Source organism: Myiozetetes cayanensis, unplaced genomic scaffold (assembly GCF_022539395.1).
Source record: "Myiozetetes cayanensis isolate MyiCay16 unplaced genomic scaffold, myiCay2020 scf30, whole genome shotgun sequence".
Lineage (NCBI taxonomy): Eukaryota > Metazoa > Chordata > Aves > Passeriformes > Tyrannidae > Myiozetetes > Myiozetetes cayanensis.
In genome coordinates, this window is record NW_026087522.1 from 5,272,811 (window position 1) to 5,287,770 (window position 14,960).

Below are 14,960 nucleotides of genomic sequence, written 5' to 3' on the forward strand. Positions count from 1 at the left end.
ATTACCATGAGTATAATCTTAAAGATTGTATCGAGATATCAAAAGATAATACAGCTGCACTTAAATTTGTCAGCTGTGCAATAGCTTGCCCTAATTTTAGATTATCAGCTCTGGAGACCTGCTCAAAGAGTAAGACTGACAGACTTTTTAATGGAGAAAATCGGAGTTCCCCTGGGATCCATACTTTTCTTCTGATTCAGTAAGAAATCCCAGTGGCATTTGCTGAAAGGATCCCAAGATGGAAAATGACATCTCTCTAAGAATTAATGCTTCTCACTCTGATTCAAGTCTTCCAAGTCCACTCTCCCCCCACAGACACACCTGCTGCCTCTTCAGGCTTTTTAGCAACAGGAGAGCAAAATGCCTACTTTGAGTTCTCCAGTCCAGTCCTGTGTGTCAAACTGAAGGAGCATGAATCTGTATAAATAGACAAATTACCCACCCAAAACATGTCATTTAAAATTGAGATGCTGACACAGCCTTAGCTACAGTACTGCTGAGCAGGGGCTGCATCATTTTTTCAATTAAATATTCTTGTTTCGTATTCCTGAGAAACCTCTGGAGAAATGTCTCATCTGAGGGCAGACACAGACAGAAAGTGACTCTGTCTGTTGGCTCCCAATTAGAGGCTCTGGAAGATGGATTGGAGGCACAGCCATCACCTAACAGAGATCAGATATCCAGCATGATTTACACAGCCACAGAGGTGCACATTCAAGTGGGGAAAAAAGTAACAGTGCCAGCCTAGGAGACAGAGCCTTTCCTACTCTGCCACCACTCATTATCCATCTGCTCCTCAGCCTCCCACGTCCTGCTCCTTCCTGCATTCTCCTACTTCACAGTGGTCCACCCAGTCCTACTTGAACCCACTTATCTTTCAGCCCCTCGATCTGCCCCACACCTTTCATCAGACTGATCTGCCCATTTTTATTCAAAGGCACTGGTCTGTCTTTCTGGATGCCAGGTCTTATTTATTCTGGTAGAAATACATACCTGTCATGCATCACTTGTACCTCTCATAGATCTCTAGAGGGATCAGTGTGAGTTTGCCCTCAAAGATCCTAAATGAAGCAAAATTGCTGCCTTTGCGTTTTCTGAAGACCGAGTACAGAATTCCTTTGCAGCAATACACCCTATATTCTGTATCCTACAGGGCAGCAAAATCTGCAGGAGATAGTCCTAAAGAAAAGTAGATCTCCTCTTCCCAGAAACATTCTAGGCCCCACAATCCTCAGAAAACATTGAGTGAGGTCTGAGCAAGAGAAATTTGACAATATTAGAGCAGCTCCACAGCTGGAGGCCAATACCTTCACCACGATATCAGACATTTGGGTCATGGATCCTTGAACTTCTAGTCCTGCTGAGCACCCTCAGCTCCCTGGGTTACTAATGGACAGTGGGGATGCTGGGCACTATTTGTGAAACAATCAACCTCTTGCACAGAGATCTGGCGCCCTCCCTTCTCCCCAAGGCGTCGTGCTCACAGGAATTTTTCGTCCTGAAAAACGTTATTTTATTTCAAGCAGGAATTCAAAAAATCTTCTGGGCCCTATTGAAAGAGATCTAAAAGATCCTGCCTGTCTGAAGAAAAGAAGTTTCTACTTGTCAGTTAAACAAAGGAATAACGCACAGCCTCCTTTATAGTGTGTACTTTACCTGTCATCCAACAGCCCATTATCACGTCACGGCAGAGTGCACTTTTCTACAGGTCACTTTGTTTAAAATGACATGGATAATGCACATGTCAGCGAGCTGACAGTCCCCACCGTCCTTCAGAGATAAAACCCAGCGACGAGCGCCTGTTCTTATCTGGGGTACATGCCTTGGTCTATCATCTAAGTCAGGCAGAACATGATTTCTCCAGAGAGCACTTTTTTCATTTCCTGATTTTAAGAAAATCAAATAAGCACCATTTGTCTTCATCTGAATATGCTTGACCTGCTCAAATGATGATGTCTCGCATTTTATAACAGGCTACATATGCTGAATTCAAATTAACAGCAGAACAAGGCCTTTAGATCTTTGCCTGGGCTGCCAGCACAGCCTGAATAAATATGCCTGTTAGAACTGGGCCTGAGCTACAGGGCTTAAAGCTGGGTCTGGTTCTGGGATTTGAAAAACACTAAATTATTAGGGATATTTGGATCTGCACTTAATCTCATTTCATTAGGGGGAAGACAAAATATAGATCACAGAGATGAAATACTCATCTGGATTTTAAATCCTGCCCGCAGAGATATTCTGTGGGAGGTACAATCCTGAGTTTCTCTTGTGTTGTGTAGTTGGAAAGTATCCTGAACCCCCACCATCCCCAAAAGCTGCCTCTCTGCCTTTTTATACAGGAGTGCTGCAGCAGAAATATTCACTGAAACAGCCAGAGGTTCAGCTCCATAAATGCAGCAGAGACAGGAAATTACACTTTTAGTTCTGGGTGCCATAAACATAGAAGCTGAAATTCAGTTTATCATCTTCCACTGCATAAGGAACATCCTGAAAATGAATAATCACCTCACAGGATGGAATGTAATGGTAATGCATTAAAAATTCATATCGAAAAGTGCAGGTTAATATTCTGTGCAAAAACCCAACAAAACCTCCCCTTTCTGTTGTCACACTGATTAACTCCAGTGATTAGTTCCCTTATGCAAGGAAAATCACTGCAGTTCAAAGTAAACAGAGGTTCTTTAAAATAGTTAGCAAATTATTAAGAAACATGAGGGAAAAATCCTCTACTTGGGAAATTACTGGAAAAGCCGAAGGGCAAAGCTTTGGTGGTTATAGACAGAATGGTTTGAGAATTTCCTTGTCTTCCTGCTACATAAATCCTGTCGAAAACTGATTAAATTCATGAAAGGTGATTTCTGTGTTCACTGTTTCCTTGTAGATTTTACAACATATTTGTACTTGTCTGTTGGATGAGCTGCATACCAGCCTGGTCATCTCTCCTCTTCTTGGCTTGCCTTGGAGCTAGTCAACAGAACCACTCATGAAACTCTAAACAATTTAACATTATCATAGGAACAATATTTTCTGACATTATTTTACTCTCCCCTGACTTCCATCCCCCAACTTATCCAGAGAAAGAGGAGGCAAAAGTCATTACATTATCAAAACATCCCTTAAGGCTCAACACACATATAGTCGTCACAAAATCCAACCTGGAAATAAAGAAATCATACCAGTTTTTCTGCAATGATTATTTCAGTTTTGCCAAAGAAAGGTTAGTCTGTTCACAACATACAATAATGGATAAAAATATGCATCAGTGTGGATACCAGGTCTTCAACACTATTAGCCTTCTAAACAATAAACAGCATTGGAGATCATTGTCTGACTCTTTCATCATGACATTCTTCCCTTTCCCCACTTAGAAACCCAAAACTAGGGGGATAATTAGCAGCAAGGTGTGTCACTTGACTTAATGTACAGTTTCCAAATGTTTCTAAAAAAATATATTTTTATATATAGATACAGATATATAGGTATAGATATGAATATATCAACCACAACACTTCAGTTTGAATTTGCAGACCCTTACCTGCAGAGAAGCAAAAACAGGTGCCAACAGTGGTTAAATAAGTGTTAGGAAGTGCAAATGTGAGGGCTACAAACAGCTTCAGTTGCTGTTACAACTTCCAAGGGGAAATGTAGCCATGGAAAGGGGTGTTAGTGAGACTGGTGTTCATAAACAACCCACACAAACTGAGGCATCAGTATGCTTGAAGATGAATTGTGCAGCCTCCAAAATATTCATTAGAATTCTCTTTCCTTGGAGGTCTATTCCAAAATTAAATTAAAGAACGTGTTTTCTCTGTGTAGAGATGCTTTAGATCAGTCCAAAAAGAAACGTTGAAGAAGTAAAAGATTACAAGGAATAAGGGAATCCAACAAATCCAAGAAATTAATTTTGCTCCCATAGTGATTTTCTTTCTTACCTTTTCTTCTTGATCACTGTCGCTGTCACACTGAAACACAAAAAGAGAAAAAGCACAGGTAAGAAAAACTTGCTACAGCAAAAAAAAGAAAAAAAAAGGAGAAATATTTCTGTGAACAAGACAGCTGGTAACTCATAAACGTTGGGCATCACCTCTGGCACCTTCAGGACCAAGCTCAGTTGCTGTATGGGAGGGAATTTCCCCTCTTGCTCTGGAAGATGATACATTTGTATGCTTGAATCATGAACACATTGCTCTGCAAACACCAAAAGCCATTTGCAAAACCCCCTGTCAGTTCAGTCCACGGGCACAGGAGCTGATGGTGCATGTTTAGACTCCAAAGATGGATCAGGGGAGAATTAAAGCAGTCGTAGAGGAGTGGTTTGCTTTGCTTTGATGGACAGTGTTCCCCACACTGCCAATCCATCGGCTCCACAGGCTCCTCAGGCAGCAGGGGATGGAAAGGGCTCAGCTTTGCCCATCCCATTTGCGAGGCTGCTCCTTTCCAGCAGCACATGGAAGGTTGAACTTGTGGCTTTGCTTACTGCTGCTGAGCTAAAGGATTCAGAGCTCACAGGGAAGCAAGAGCATGCCAACAGTAAACACTTACAATACTATAAAATAGTATTGATATTTAAAATCAGATACTATCAAACTAGTTGATATTTATCAACTGCCATTGCTCAACTTTTTAAGAACTTTTACTAGAGCAGAAATAGAACAGGACTAGAGCAGTCAAGATTCCTTAGGGATAAGCACCAGAAACCCAAACCATGTTTACATTTGCTACAAGTACAAAAGCTGTGCTGGAAATGGGACTCAAAAAAACCACAGAGGTTTGATCTGTCCCACTCAGGTCTGGGTAACTGCAACTCATTCTGTGGGTTTGGTTTGGTTTGTTTAAATCTATAATTTTAGGTTCCAGAGCAGTGAATTGTCCGTATCACCCAAGGGTGAACTCACACCTCTGCAGATCTAATGGCAGATGTTTCTGAGGAACAGGGGCCCCAGGACCAGCTGACTGTGTTGGGCTATTACAGCCCTCAGCTAAGCCCTTTTTGTATTTATATCATACTTAATGCATCTTTGAGTATTTTCATATGACAACCAAATTGCTTTGAAATTAGTTATAGTTTGTGAATTCCAAAGGTTAACTCTACAGTGGGATGTGAATAGACAGAGCCAAATACACCCACAAATACATGTACTTGATTTGCACAAATCAACCCATCTATGTGCTGTTTAATTATAACTTTTCTGTTTCACTGGCCTTTTTCCTTGTCTTTATCAGAACAGGGGGTGAAAAGGTGCCCTCCCCACACCACTGAGCCACATGCTAACAAATTAAAGCTGGAATTATTTCTGTGTATTTTTCAACTAATTTTAAATGAAGCAAAGATTGCATAAAATTACAATCTCCTTGCAGCTCATTCCAAATAGAAATGGAAGTGAAATATTTTTAATAACTGAAATGATTGATATAGCACTAGTTGCACCTAAATACTCTGGTCACAAACAAATGAGAGGGAACACAAAGACATGGGACAATTTTAGCTTGAATTTTGAAAAACTCCACGTTCAATTGAGCGAAGAGTGCACTTAACTGACTAAAAGAAACCTGCACATTTCTAGAACAGTATGGCTTTGATATAAAGTATCATATATTGTGCATTTTGACTTCATCATGACTGCCCGCATGAGGTTTTGGTGTGAGGGTGAGCAAGGCCCCACACCTACAAAAAAAGCAAAGCTGCCCATGGATTTTCATCCATGAAAATCCCAGCTCAGAATCATAGAATCTCCTGAGCTGGAAGGGACCCACAAGGATCGTTGGGTCCAACCCTCAGCCCTGCCCAGGCCCATCCTCAAACCAGGCAGCTCAGGAGCAATTGCTTCATCTGTTTGTGTCTCTTCCCACCCTCCAGGCAAGCTCCAAGTCCTGATTGTAACACCTGAATCCAAAATAAAGCAGGCAAAGAGTGCCAGAATGATTCCCTTTCAGCCACAGGGTTCATGTGCACATGTCCTGTGACCCAGCTGTGCTCACAGCGCTCTGCTGCCTCTCCTTTCCCCCCATTTTATGCCTGGTTTAAGGAATCTCTCCTCTGCTGTTGTTTTTCCTGTCTCATAAGCTTGGAAAAGCTCAGGGTTTTGTGTTCCCTGCAGCGCAGAGGTACTCGGGGAGAGGAGAGCTCGCCAGCACTGACATCTGAATTTGCCAACAGAGCATCCTGAACCCGAGTGGATCTGCAGAGAGTGCACCGAGTGGTGCCGGTGGGAAGCTGTTTCCACCAAAGTGTTAAACCTGCTGCTTTCCGACAGTCCAGTTCTAATTTCAAGGTCCGCTTAATTCCACATCAAATAATTACTGCTATACCCAGCAGCACCTTGTCTCCAGAGTTAAGCATATGGCGAAGGACTGAGACCTACTGGTGCCCATTATGGAAGCAGCACGGATGCCAAGCCGATTAAAAATGCTCCTGCTCCCTCCACAGCGTGCCCAGTGACTGACAGCTCCGTGATTTGGCCACTCACCGTGGCTGCCAGAACAGCCTCTGCTGCTCAGAGCCCACATGGCACTCGGAGGAAACACTTCCATTCCTGCTATTAAATTCCCACACTGACCCGAGGACTTTGCTGTGAGCTCAGCAGGAGTGCACCATCCAATTTACAGCTCCAGCCTCCAGAGCCCTCCGTGCCAGCCTCTGGCAGAGACGAATGATGGTCAAACCCCTCCAGTTCATAAATTATGCAAAGGCAATAAATGCACTCAGCAAACAGCTCTGCCCAGCCCGGCTCCATGGGCACGGCAGCAGCCCCTGCACCGGGCACTGACTGCCCTCATCCACAGGGCCTGGACACAAGGGAAGGACCCACCGTCCAGCAGTGCTTTCCTGGGCCAACAGTAGCATTTTATGGACAAGCTGGAGGGAAATAAAAAAGGAGAGAGAGGAGGAAAGGGCTCCAAGCACTGCACTGGGGTTGTGTTTATGTGCAGCACCTGCCCATGGCTGTGTGCAGGACACTCACACCATGGGTTCTGCACATCCACTAATCAGACAATTCATGTGCAGGGGTAATGCCAAAGAGGGAGAAGAAAGATGTTTCCTACCCAAGCTGGAAACAGAACTGGAGCAACTGTTCGTCCCAGACCTGAGAGTCTGCAGTGAGGCACTCACACACAGCCCCAGTGTCCCGAGCTCTCATGTGCTCCTTCACATTTTTGGATGCCTGCTCTCCCCAGAGATGCTAAAGCACAAGGTGTTTCCACCTCCTGCAGCCTCGCTGCTACCCACAGTTGGAGAACACATTGTGGAAACCAAAGCTGACAACCGTGAAGTTGATTATTCAGAATTACTGGTCAATTTGAAGGCTCGAGTCTGCACTGCTCGCTCAGTTCCTCAGTTCCTCCAGCATTCCTCTACCTCCCAGGGCCACAGGAAGAAGTAAAATGATTTAAGTGCTTTGTGGTTCTCAGAGCACCAGACTGTTTAGGACTTGAAGTGATGGAAATACTTTGTACTGGCCTCAGCTTTGGGTTGAGTTTTAGCATTTCGTGTCTATTATAAAAAGCTCATTTTTCAGTGCTCTCCCATGTCTTGTGTCAGGAAACCATGGCTCTGTGCACAGGCTGCCTCGGAATGCTCTGAAAATAACTGGGAATCCAAAATATCATTCGGAGATAGCATGACCTGATTTTTGGAGAACTGCCACCAGCTCCACTGGAAGCTGCGAGTGATAATGTGACAAATCAGGACAAGGAGGCTGCAGACACATTTTACACCTGAGCAAACAGAGGCTTCTTGCTCTGATTCTCAGGCTCAAGGCGTTCACTGTCTCTGCACTGAACACAAGCTGTGCCTGATTACAGGCACCCCAGACCAGGCTTGAGAAGAGCCCAGAGCCAAATGTCCAAATTTGGCCTCCATTCCCACAACTGCCCTGTCCATCCCCCAGCTCAGGTGGAGCCAGAGGAGCAGAACTGCTGAGCACCCACAGCACCCATGGCCAAGTTCTCAAATGTGCATGGCCCAAAGTGCTGTGAGATCTTTTCAGATCAAAGCCCGACAGGTCCCTCAGTGATTCTGCAAAATAGCTTTTTTATCCATTTCAAAGTCTTGTATTGGCCAGAAGGGACTCAAAATTTTTCCAAAGGACCTACAGCACTACCAGCCAAACCCAAAACAAAAGACAAATAAAGCTCGCTCAAAATTAGCTCCAGAGATCAAAACTTTACAGGACATATGGAAATGTTAAGGTTGCTCCCAATTTCTACATAATCAGGGGTAATAACGAGACCAGACTGAGAGACTTGCACAAAGTTATCATGGTTATCACTTAAACTGCTCCAAGCCCTTTGAGAAGCAAAGTGGCCACCAGCCTCCACATCACTTGACACACAAGTGCCAGTTGTTCAAGCTTCCTCTTGCAGTTATTTCTGCAACTTTCTGCTCAACAAATGCTAATAACAGTCAATGACCCAAGAAACTTGCATTTTCATACGTGTGCTGCGGTCAAAATTCAAATAATTATTGCTAAAATCAGCCCCAGGTGAGGAGAGAACACATAAAGTCAAGGAGCTCTTTCTACCAACAAAACATAAAGCTCTTCTTTCAGCCCCACCTTGAACCTCCTGAACCCCTGCTATCGGTCAGGGCTCTGGAAGCAGCAGATGCACAGAATATGCTCACATGTGACTGCAGTGGGAAGTGGAAAAAGAACCTTCCAATTCCCATGGGAGGTATAACTGCTGTGGAGTTTTGCAGAGGAAAAGGAAAACTGAAGATCAGGGTAAAGATTAGCTGCACCTCCCCAAGCCCCTGCCCCAGCCGGGGATAGTTAAAATGCTCAGTGCATCTCCCACTGCACCCACAGAATGAGCCTGATCCCAATGCCACGATTCAAAAATCAGACACCCTATGTGGCTGCAGCTCTAATTTGAGCCCATTTTAATAACTTGAGAGGAGTCTGGTCCAAATCACGCTGAGTAAAGGTCTGTGCCACCTCACCAGCTCATTCAGGCTGAAGCAACACCCTGGATTTCTCTGTACTTCGCTGATTGAACACATTCTTGTGCAAAAAGTGGCAATCATTGAATATCTCACGTACAATGACATTGAGGAGGGCATTGTTCTCTATTCTGCTCAATGGACTTTGCTGGAACAGCTATTTCATACCTTGGAGCCATTTATCATTGCCACCAAAGGAGTCAGTGCTGCTGCAGTGCCAGTGCTGAACAAAGTGATTCTACTCATCTGTCTGCTGAAAAGAAATCTGAAGAAAATGAGGGAAAACCCAGACCTCAGCCGTGTTCACACTGACATTTACAATATTCTTGTCCATCTCTCCACCAGTGACAAACTGACAGCCCTGGAAAGGGCAAAGATGGTATTTTAGCTATACAATTAGACCTTTGCTTCCAAGAAAAAAGGAGAGAAAAAAACATCTCCTAGATGAAAGGAGGCACAGACAGGGAATAAATGGGCAATTTTCTAATTGATGAAATGGAGACAGGCAGAGTCACAAAGAAAGTAAGAGCAAGAATTCCACTCTTTTCCTTCCTATGTGTGACTTTGCCTGCAAGTAGCATTCAGCTTGGAGCTCCTTGCCAAGGAATCTTATATACAGCATCTCACAAATTGGTTAACATCACAGTCTGCTTAGCAATTCCTCACCATTATCCACTGTGATTCACTGTAAGGAATGACTCTGAAACAGAGATGGTCTGAGAAGTTTAAGGTCTGCCTTCTCAAAAGCTAAAATTACAGATTATTCACCAAAAAGTCCCATTTTACACAAATTACCTTAGCCTGGACAAAAGATTGCAATGTTGACCTTTAATCTGAATTCCATTTTATCCAAAATACTTCACTTCAGATGAAACATATCAGCCTTGGGCATCCAAAGTTATCTTGGTCCCCTTCAGAAATCTGAAGAAAATGGGATGGAAAACCCAGACCTCAGCCTTGTTCACACTGACATTCACAACATTCTTGTCCATCTCTCCACCAATGACAAACTGACAAACTTCAGAACTGAGAACCCCTTTCAGCTCTAACTCTTTTAAATTCCTCACTCCCAAGACTTTTATGATTGTTTCACATTGTAAAATGGCACAATTAGTGGCTCCTTTTACTTCTACCATCAACAAAACAATGGTTTGATAGAAAAGAATTATATTCTCAGTATTAAAATGAAAACTCTATTGAATTGCAATCTATGATAAAGGTGATAGACCTTCTATTTCTATAGGATATGTTTATATCCTTGGGAACTGAAGGGGGGTTCCCCTCCAAAAAGACACCCAAACACACGTCCTGTTCTGAGGTTTGATTTTGTTGTGTTGACTGCTGTATTTCCAGGGATATCCCCTGAAGGGGAAGGCTGGCAGCTGTATGTCAGTGGGAGGGACTGGGGGGCTTGCTGGGCATGGCTTGGGAAGCAGCAGGACCTGCCTGGGGGCTGCCAGGGACAGAGCTGTCCCCGTCTGTCCCACCTGGCTGCCCGGGCTCTGTCACCCCAGGGACACGTCACCGGCATCCTCAGGCACCTCCAGGCACAGCCCTGGAGAAGGATGGAGAGAAACCAACCCTGTAAGAAACACATTTCCTTCACTCCCTGGAAACTGAGCTAGGACTGTGGATCTTGGGAAAGTGCACCATCTTTCCCCCAGTTATCACTCCCAGTGGCTTCCTCACAGTGCCATCAACCAGCATTCCCACACCTGCTTAAGGCCCATCCAGCCACCCCTAAAGAGCAGGATGATTCTCCTACCAGTGCCAGTGGAGGATTAAATGTGCCTTCCAGATGTTTCACCGGAAAACTAAGGATGCCACACCTCAGGCACCCAAATCCCACCAGACCAACTGGGCACTGAGGGCCACATCCCCCCCAAACCTTGATTTTAGGAAGTCATTCCTCTTTGCAACAGCAGGATGAAGCCTCTACTTCAGATCCTCAATGCTCATGTGAAAAAAATGCCTCCATGCCTCTGGCTCTGGCACTCAGAGTGCACTTTTGCTGCCTCCTTACCTGCCTTGCTGGCTGTAGGCAATGTGCAGTGTGTCACGTTATTTTTAGCATCCTCTCAACTGATGGCAATTTGCAGGGTGTAATGTCATTTTTAGCATCCTCTCAACTCATGAGCACTTTGTCAGGGTTCAAAAAAATAAATAATAGTAAATAATAATACAAATGTGCAGTTATCCTGGTGGACTAATTCAACAGCCAAGACTTAAAATTAATCAGTGGTTAATGAAGTCAGTGCCTAATACTGCACTAGTGGGTGTTATCTGTATAAGTAAAGGTTCCATTTTTCAGAACTCTTGGTCCTAGCTCATGAGTTCTGTTTGGAATTTGAGTCTTCCAGGTACTTACAGGCTAATGAAATAAAAATATCTTGATGGACAAGAAGCAAAGCATGTTACGGGTTAAAATAATACAAGAATCTATTTTTTCCACTGTGTTGTGATCCATAAAAATCACCCTGAGCCTTTCCTCTTTCTTCTCTGCCTGTGAAGCCAATTGCTTTGATTGCAGTGATATGAGCTTGCTGAAATGACTTGCCCTTGCTTGTGAAGCAAATGGAACATGCTAATAGAACTTATCGCATTACCGGATGCAAAAGTGCCATAGCTCATTACTTTAAGATAAAAGGATATCATTGCAGACGGGAAGCAGAATTGACTTTCTGAGGCCCGACTTGATGATGATTTAATCAACTGCTCTCTTTCACTTCTCATCTCTGCGCCTGTCGGTTTCCCAGGTGCTGTTAAATGAGACACTCAGAAAGTGAGCGGAGGGAAAGAAATTGCTGTCATTACTTTTCAAGAAAGGAGGTATGCAAATTTTCGACAGAAAGATTGCGTTCATAATGGGCCTGGTAAAATACAAGGATCACGCTTGACAGGTGAGGGCAAGTCATTTGTACGTCCTTAAAGTGAAGCAACCATCCTCATTTGGAAATTGTGCTCGATAAGAGAAGCTACAAATGAAACCCGTGCGATGGCTGAGAGCAGCGAGCAAATCTTCGAAGGCTTTGCTGCTGCAGCTCTGCCTTCAGCAGGTGCCTGGCGTGCCTTCACACACGGCTGTTCCCAACTGCCAGATGGCCAAATGTTGACCTCAGTATCTCACAGAGACTCCTCTTAAATGTTTTTCTTACTGTCAGCATTACATTCGCAGTCTGGGGTCTGAGAGTTCCTTCCTTTCTTCTTCACCGCCAGAAATAGAAATTACAAAAGAAAAAAAAAAAACCACAAACCAACAACTAAGTGAGGGTTGAGTTAACTTGGGAAACAGAATCAAGAGGTTGGAGGCAACAACTTGTTTTCCCCTGCATGTATTACAGATCTTGGACAGTCCAGAGCTTACAGTTCATACAGCCAAGTAAAAAGAATAATCCATAAAAAGGGGTGGGGCAGGAAGCAAAGAGGATGAGAAGATGCTTCTCCAGGGCCCAAAAGGATCCTGGGGTCCTGTGTGATTGCACCATGAGAGGAAAGGGTAAAAAGAGCTGCATGCTCTATTGACCTGATGGAGAAGTTCTGATATTCCAAAATTAGACGTTAAAAAAGCACAATGATCGAGATGATGAATTATGTACAGGCTAAAAACACTCTAAAGATCTTGGATGGCTATTGAGCTGTTTGGATCATTTTAAATGGGGAAATGAAAACTACCGAGCTTTTATTGGTGTCAATCAGGTTTTCCATCAGAGATTGATAGTCAGCCAGAGCAAACAGGTTCCTTGGGGACACTCTATGCAATGGATACAGTAGTTTGTCATAAAATGTTGACATTTTGTCTCAGAAAACAGCATAGGACTTAAATAGAATTAATGTCATGACATATTTAGAATTAAACAAGAAACTGCTGGGAAATATTGCCCCAAAGGAAGGTGGATACAACAGGAAAGGATTTAAATAAGGACAGCCACGCTATTAATTCCACAGATAGGTGCACGCTGAGAATTTAAAATATTTTTTCTCAAGATACACAGTTCACTGCCCCTGTGTTTGTTTACGAAACACAACTATCAGATATCTTATTTGCCCTTTTCCCTATGTGTCAGGTCCTTAACCCTCCATATCCACCTAACTGGGAGTGATCCAGCAATACTCTTTGGATCTGACTCACCTCTCACCAAAAATACTTCACTGTGGTTGAAAAGCAAGATGATGGAGGAAAGATAGCTCTGGGCTGGGACTCAGGAGATCCACCTCTGTCACTGGCTATCAGGATCACCCCAGGCAAGTCACTAAGTCTCTTCTCCTGTCAGCCCTCTACTTTTCATCTCTTTGGGCTATTAAAGGGTACATTCCTAGGCCTGGGTTCCTTTCAGTATGTGTGTGTTTATGCAGTGTGCAGGATAACACAGCATCTTCCTTAGAGAATGTTGGTCTTGGTAAATAAAAGAAGAAAACAGCATTAAGACTGGGATCAGGCCCTAGACACACCATGCCTGTTTTCAACACAGATCTCATCTTCTACCAACTAAAGCGCATGACCTATGAAAAATCATATCATTCCAGCTGAAAATTATTTTTATTTTCTCTTGCAGCAATGAACAGAGAGCAGCAGCAGCAGCAACACAACATCAATAACACTGTGCAGGGGTTGCTCTCTTTTGCAGGCTGCAGCAACTCTGAGCACAACATGGCTACTGAAACCCACACAAAGAGAGATTCAACTGATTTGTAAGATCAAAATAGTTGTAGAAATCGTATCTGAAGCAAGAGATAAATAACAAAGAGCCACCTTTTCTCTTCTTTCTCAAACAAGAACTCTTTAGCTTTTGAGTTCTGTATCTTCACATTAGCCTAAACAAGTTAAATGGAATTGTAAAAATAATAATGATAATAATAATTCCCCAAACAACCCAAAACAATTGATCCTTAGGGATAAGACCTTAACAGCTGAGCTATAAACCTCTGAACACTGGATTTTAATGGATACTAAAAAACCCTTAACTAAGCCCTATAAATATAACCTGAAACAAAATGATTTGTGTTCTAAGCTGTTTGCAAACTCCCATAAATGTTCCTCATTGTCATAATGCCAGAAAAATAGCTCAGCCTGCGTACTGAGCCCTGCAAACTGGCTTCTGTGCTGTGGTTTCATTCCCCTTTCCACTCTCTGCTTTATAATTCATCACTAGCACAGTTGTTATATATTATTATTATTATTATTTATTGCTGCCTTTATCATTTTTGTAAAATTGATAAATTGTCTGTGCTAGGCCTGGGGGAAGAGAAGGATTATTCTAAATGTAGAGCAAGTAAATATAAATTGTAAAGACAGTGGCACACATTGGCCTGCCTGGCTCAAATTTCCTTTTTGACTAACACAGTTCTATGATTTGGAATCTGTGATCTCCTGTTAGGAAATGAATGCTTTTTTTTTTTTTTTCTAGAATGCTGCAATTATAATAAATGAATTTAAAACAGCAGTTGCATTTCTCTATTTACAGGTAGGAATAATATCCCTGATCTATCAGTTGAACTCAGCCATTTGTTATGCAAATGGAGTGGCTGAGAAAAAGTAAGAATATTGGCAGCTGCCTGGTTGAACAGGTTGCCCAGAGAAGCTGTGGCTGCCCCATCCCTGGAAGTGTCCAAGGCCAGGTTGGACAGGGCTTGGAGCAACCTGGGCTGGTGGAAGGTGTCCCTGCCCATGGCAGGGGGTGGGACTGGATGAGCTCTCAGGTCCCTTCCAACCCAAACCTTTCTGTGATTCCATGTGCCTCCTCTGGTTTGAGAAAAAGCTGCTGCTCCCATGTTGTTCTGCAGTACTACTCTGTTCCAAAACTGGGATTCACAGAGCTCAAGGACATGGCTACACACAGAGCAGAGAGACAGAAAATCATAGAATCATAGAATATCCCAGTTTGGAAGGGACCCCCAAGGATCCTGGAGTCCAACCCTCAGCCCTGCACAGCCCCAGCCCCAAGAGTCCCCCCCTGTGCCCCAGAGGATCATCCAAACCCTCCTGCAGCTCTGGCAGCCTTGGGGCTGTGCCCACTGC

The 14,960-nt window shown here is 43.5% G+C and overlaps 1 protein-coding gene across 1 annotated transcript in view; it reads right to left on the reverse strand.

Annotated features, from left to right (window-relative positions):
- AUTS2 (activator of transcription and developmental regulator AUTS2) overlaps nucleotides 1–14,960 on the reverse strand; it is a 753,479-nt gene that overhangs the window by 231,749 nt on the left and 506,770 nt on the right. Inside the window, 1 exon segment of the mRNA XM_050325674.1 lies at nucleotides 3,936–3,965. Coding sequence (XP_050181631.1) covers nucleotides 3,936–3,965 — 30 coding nt within the window.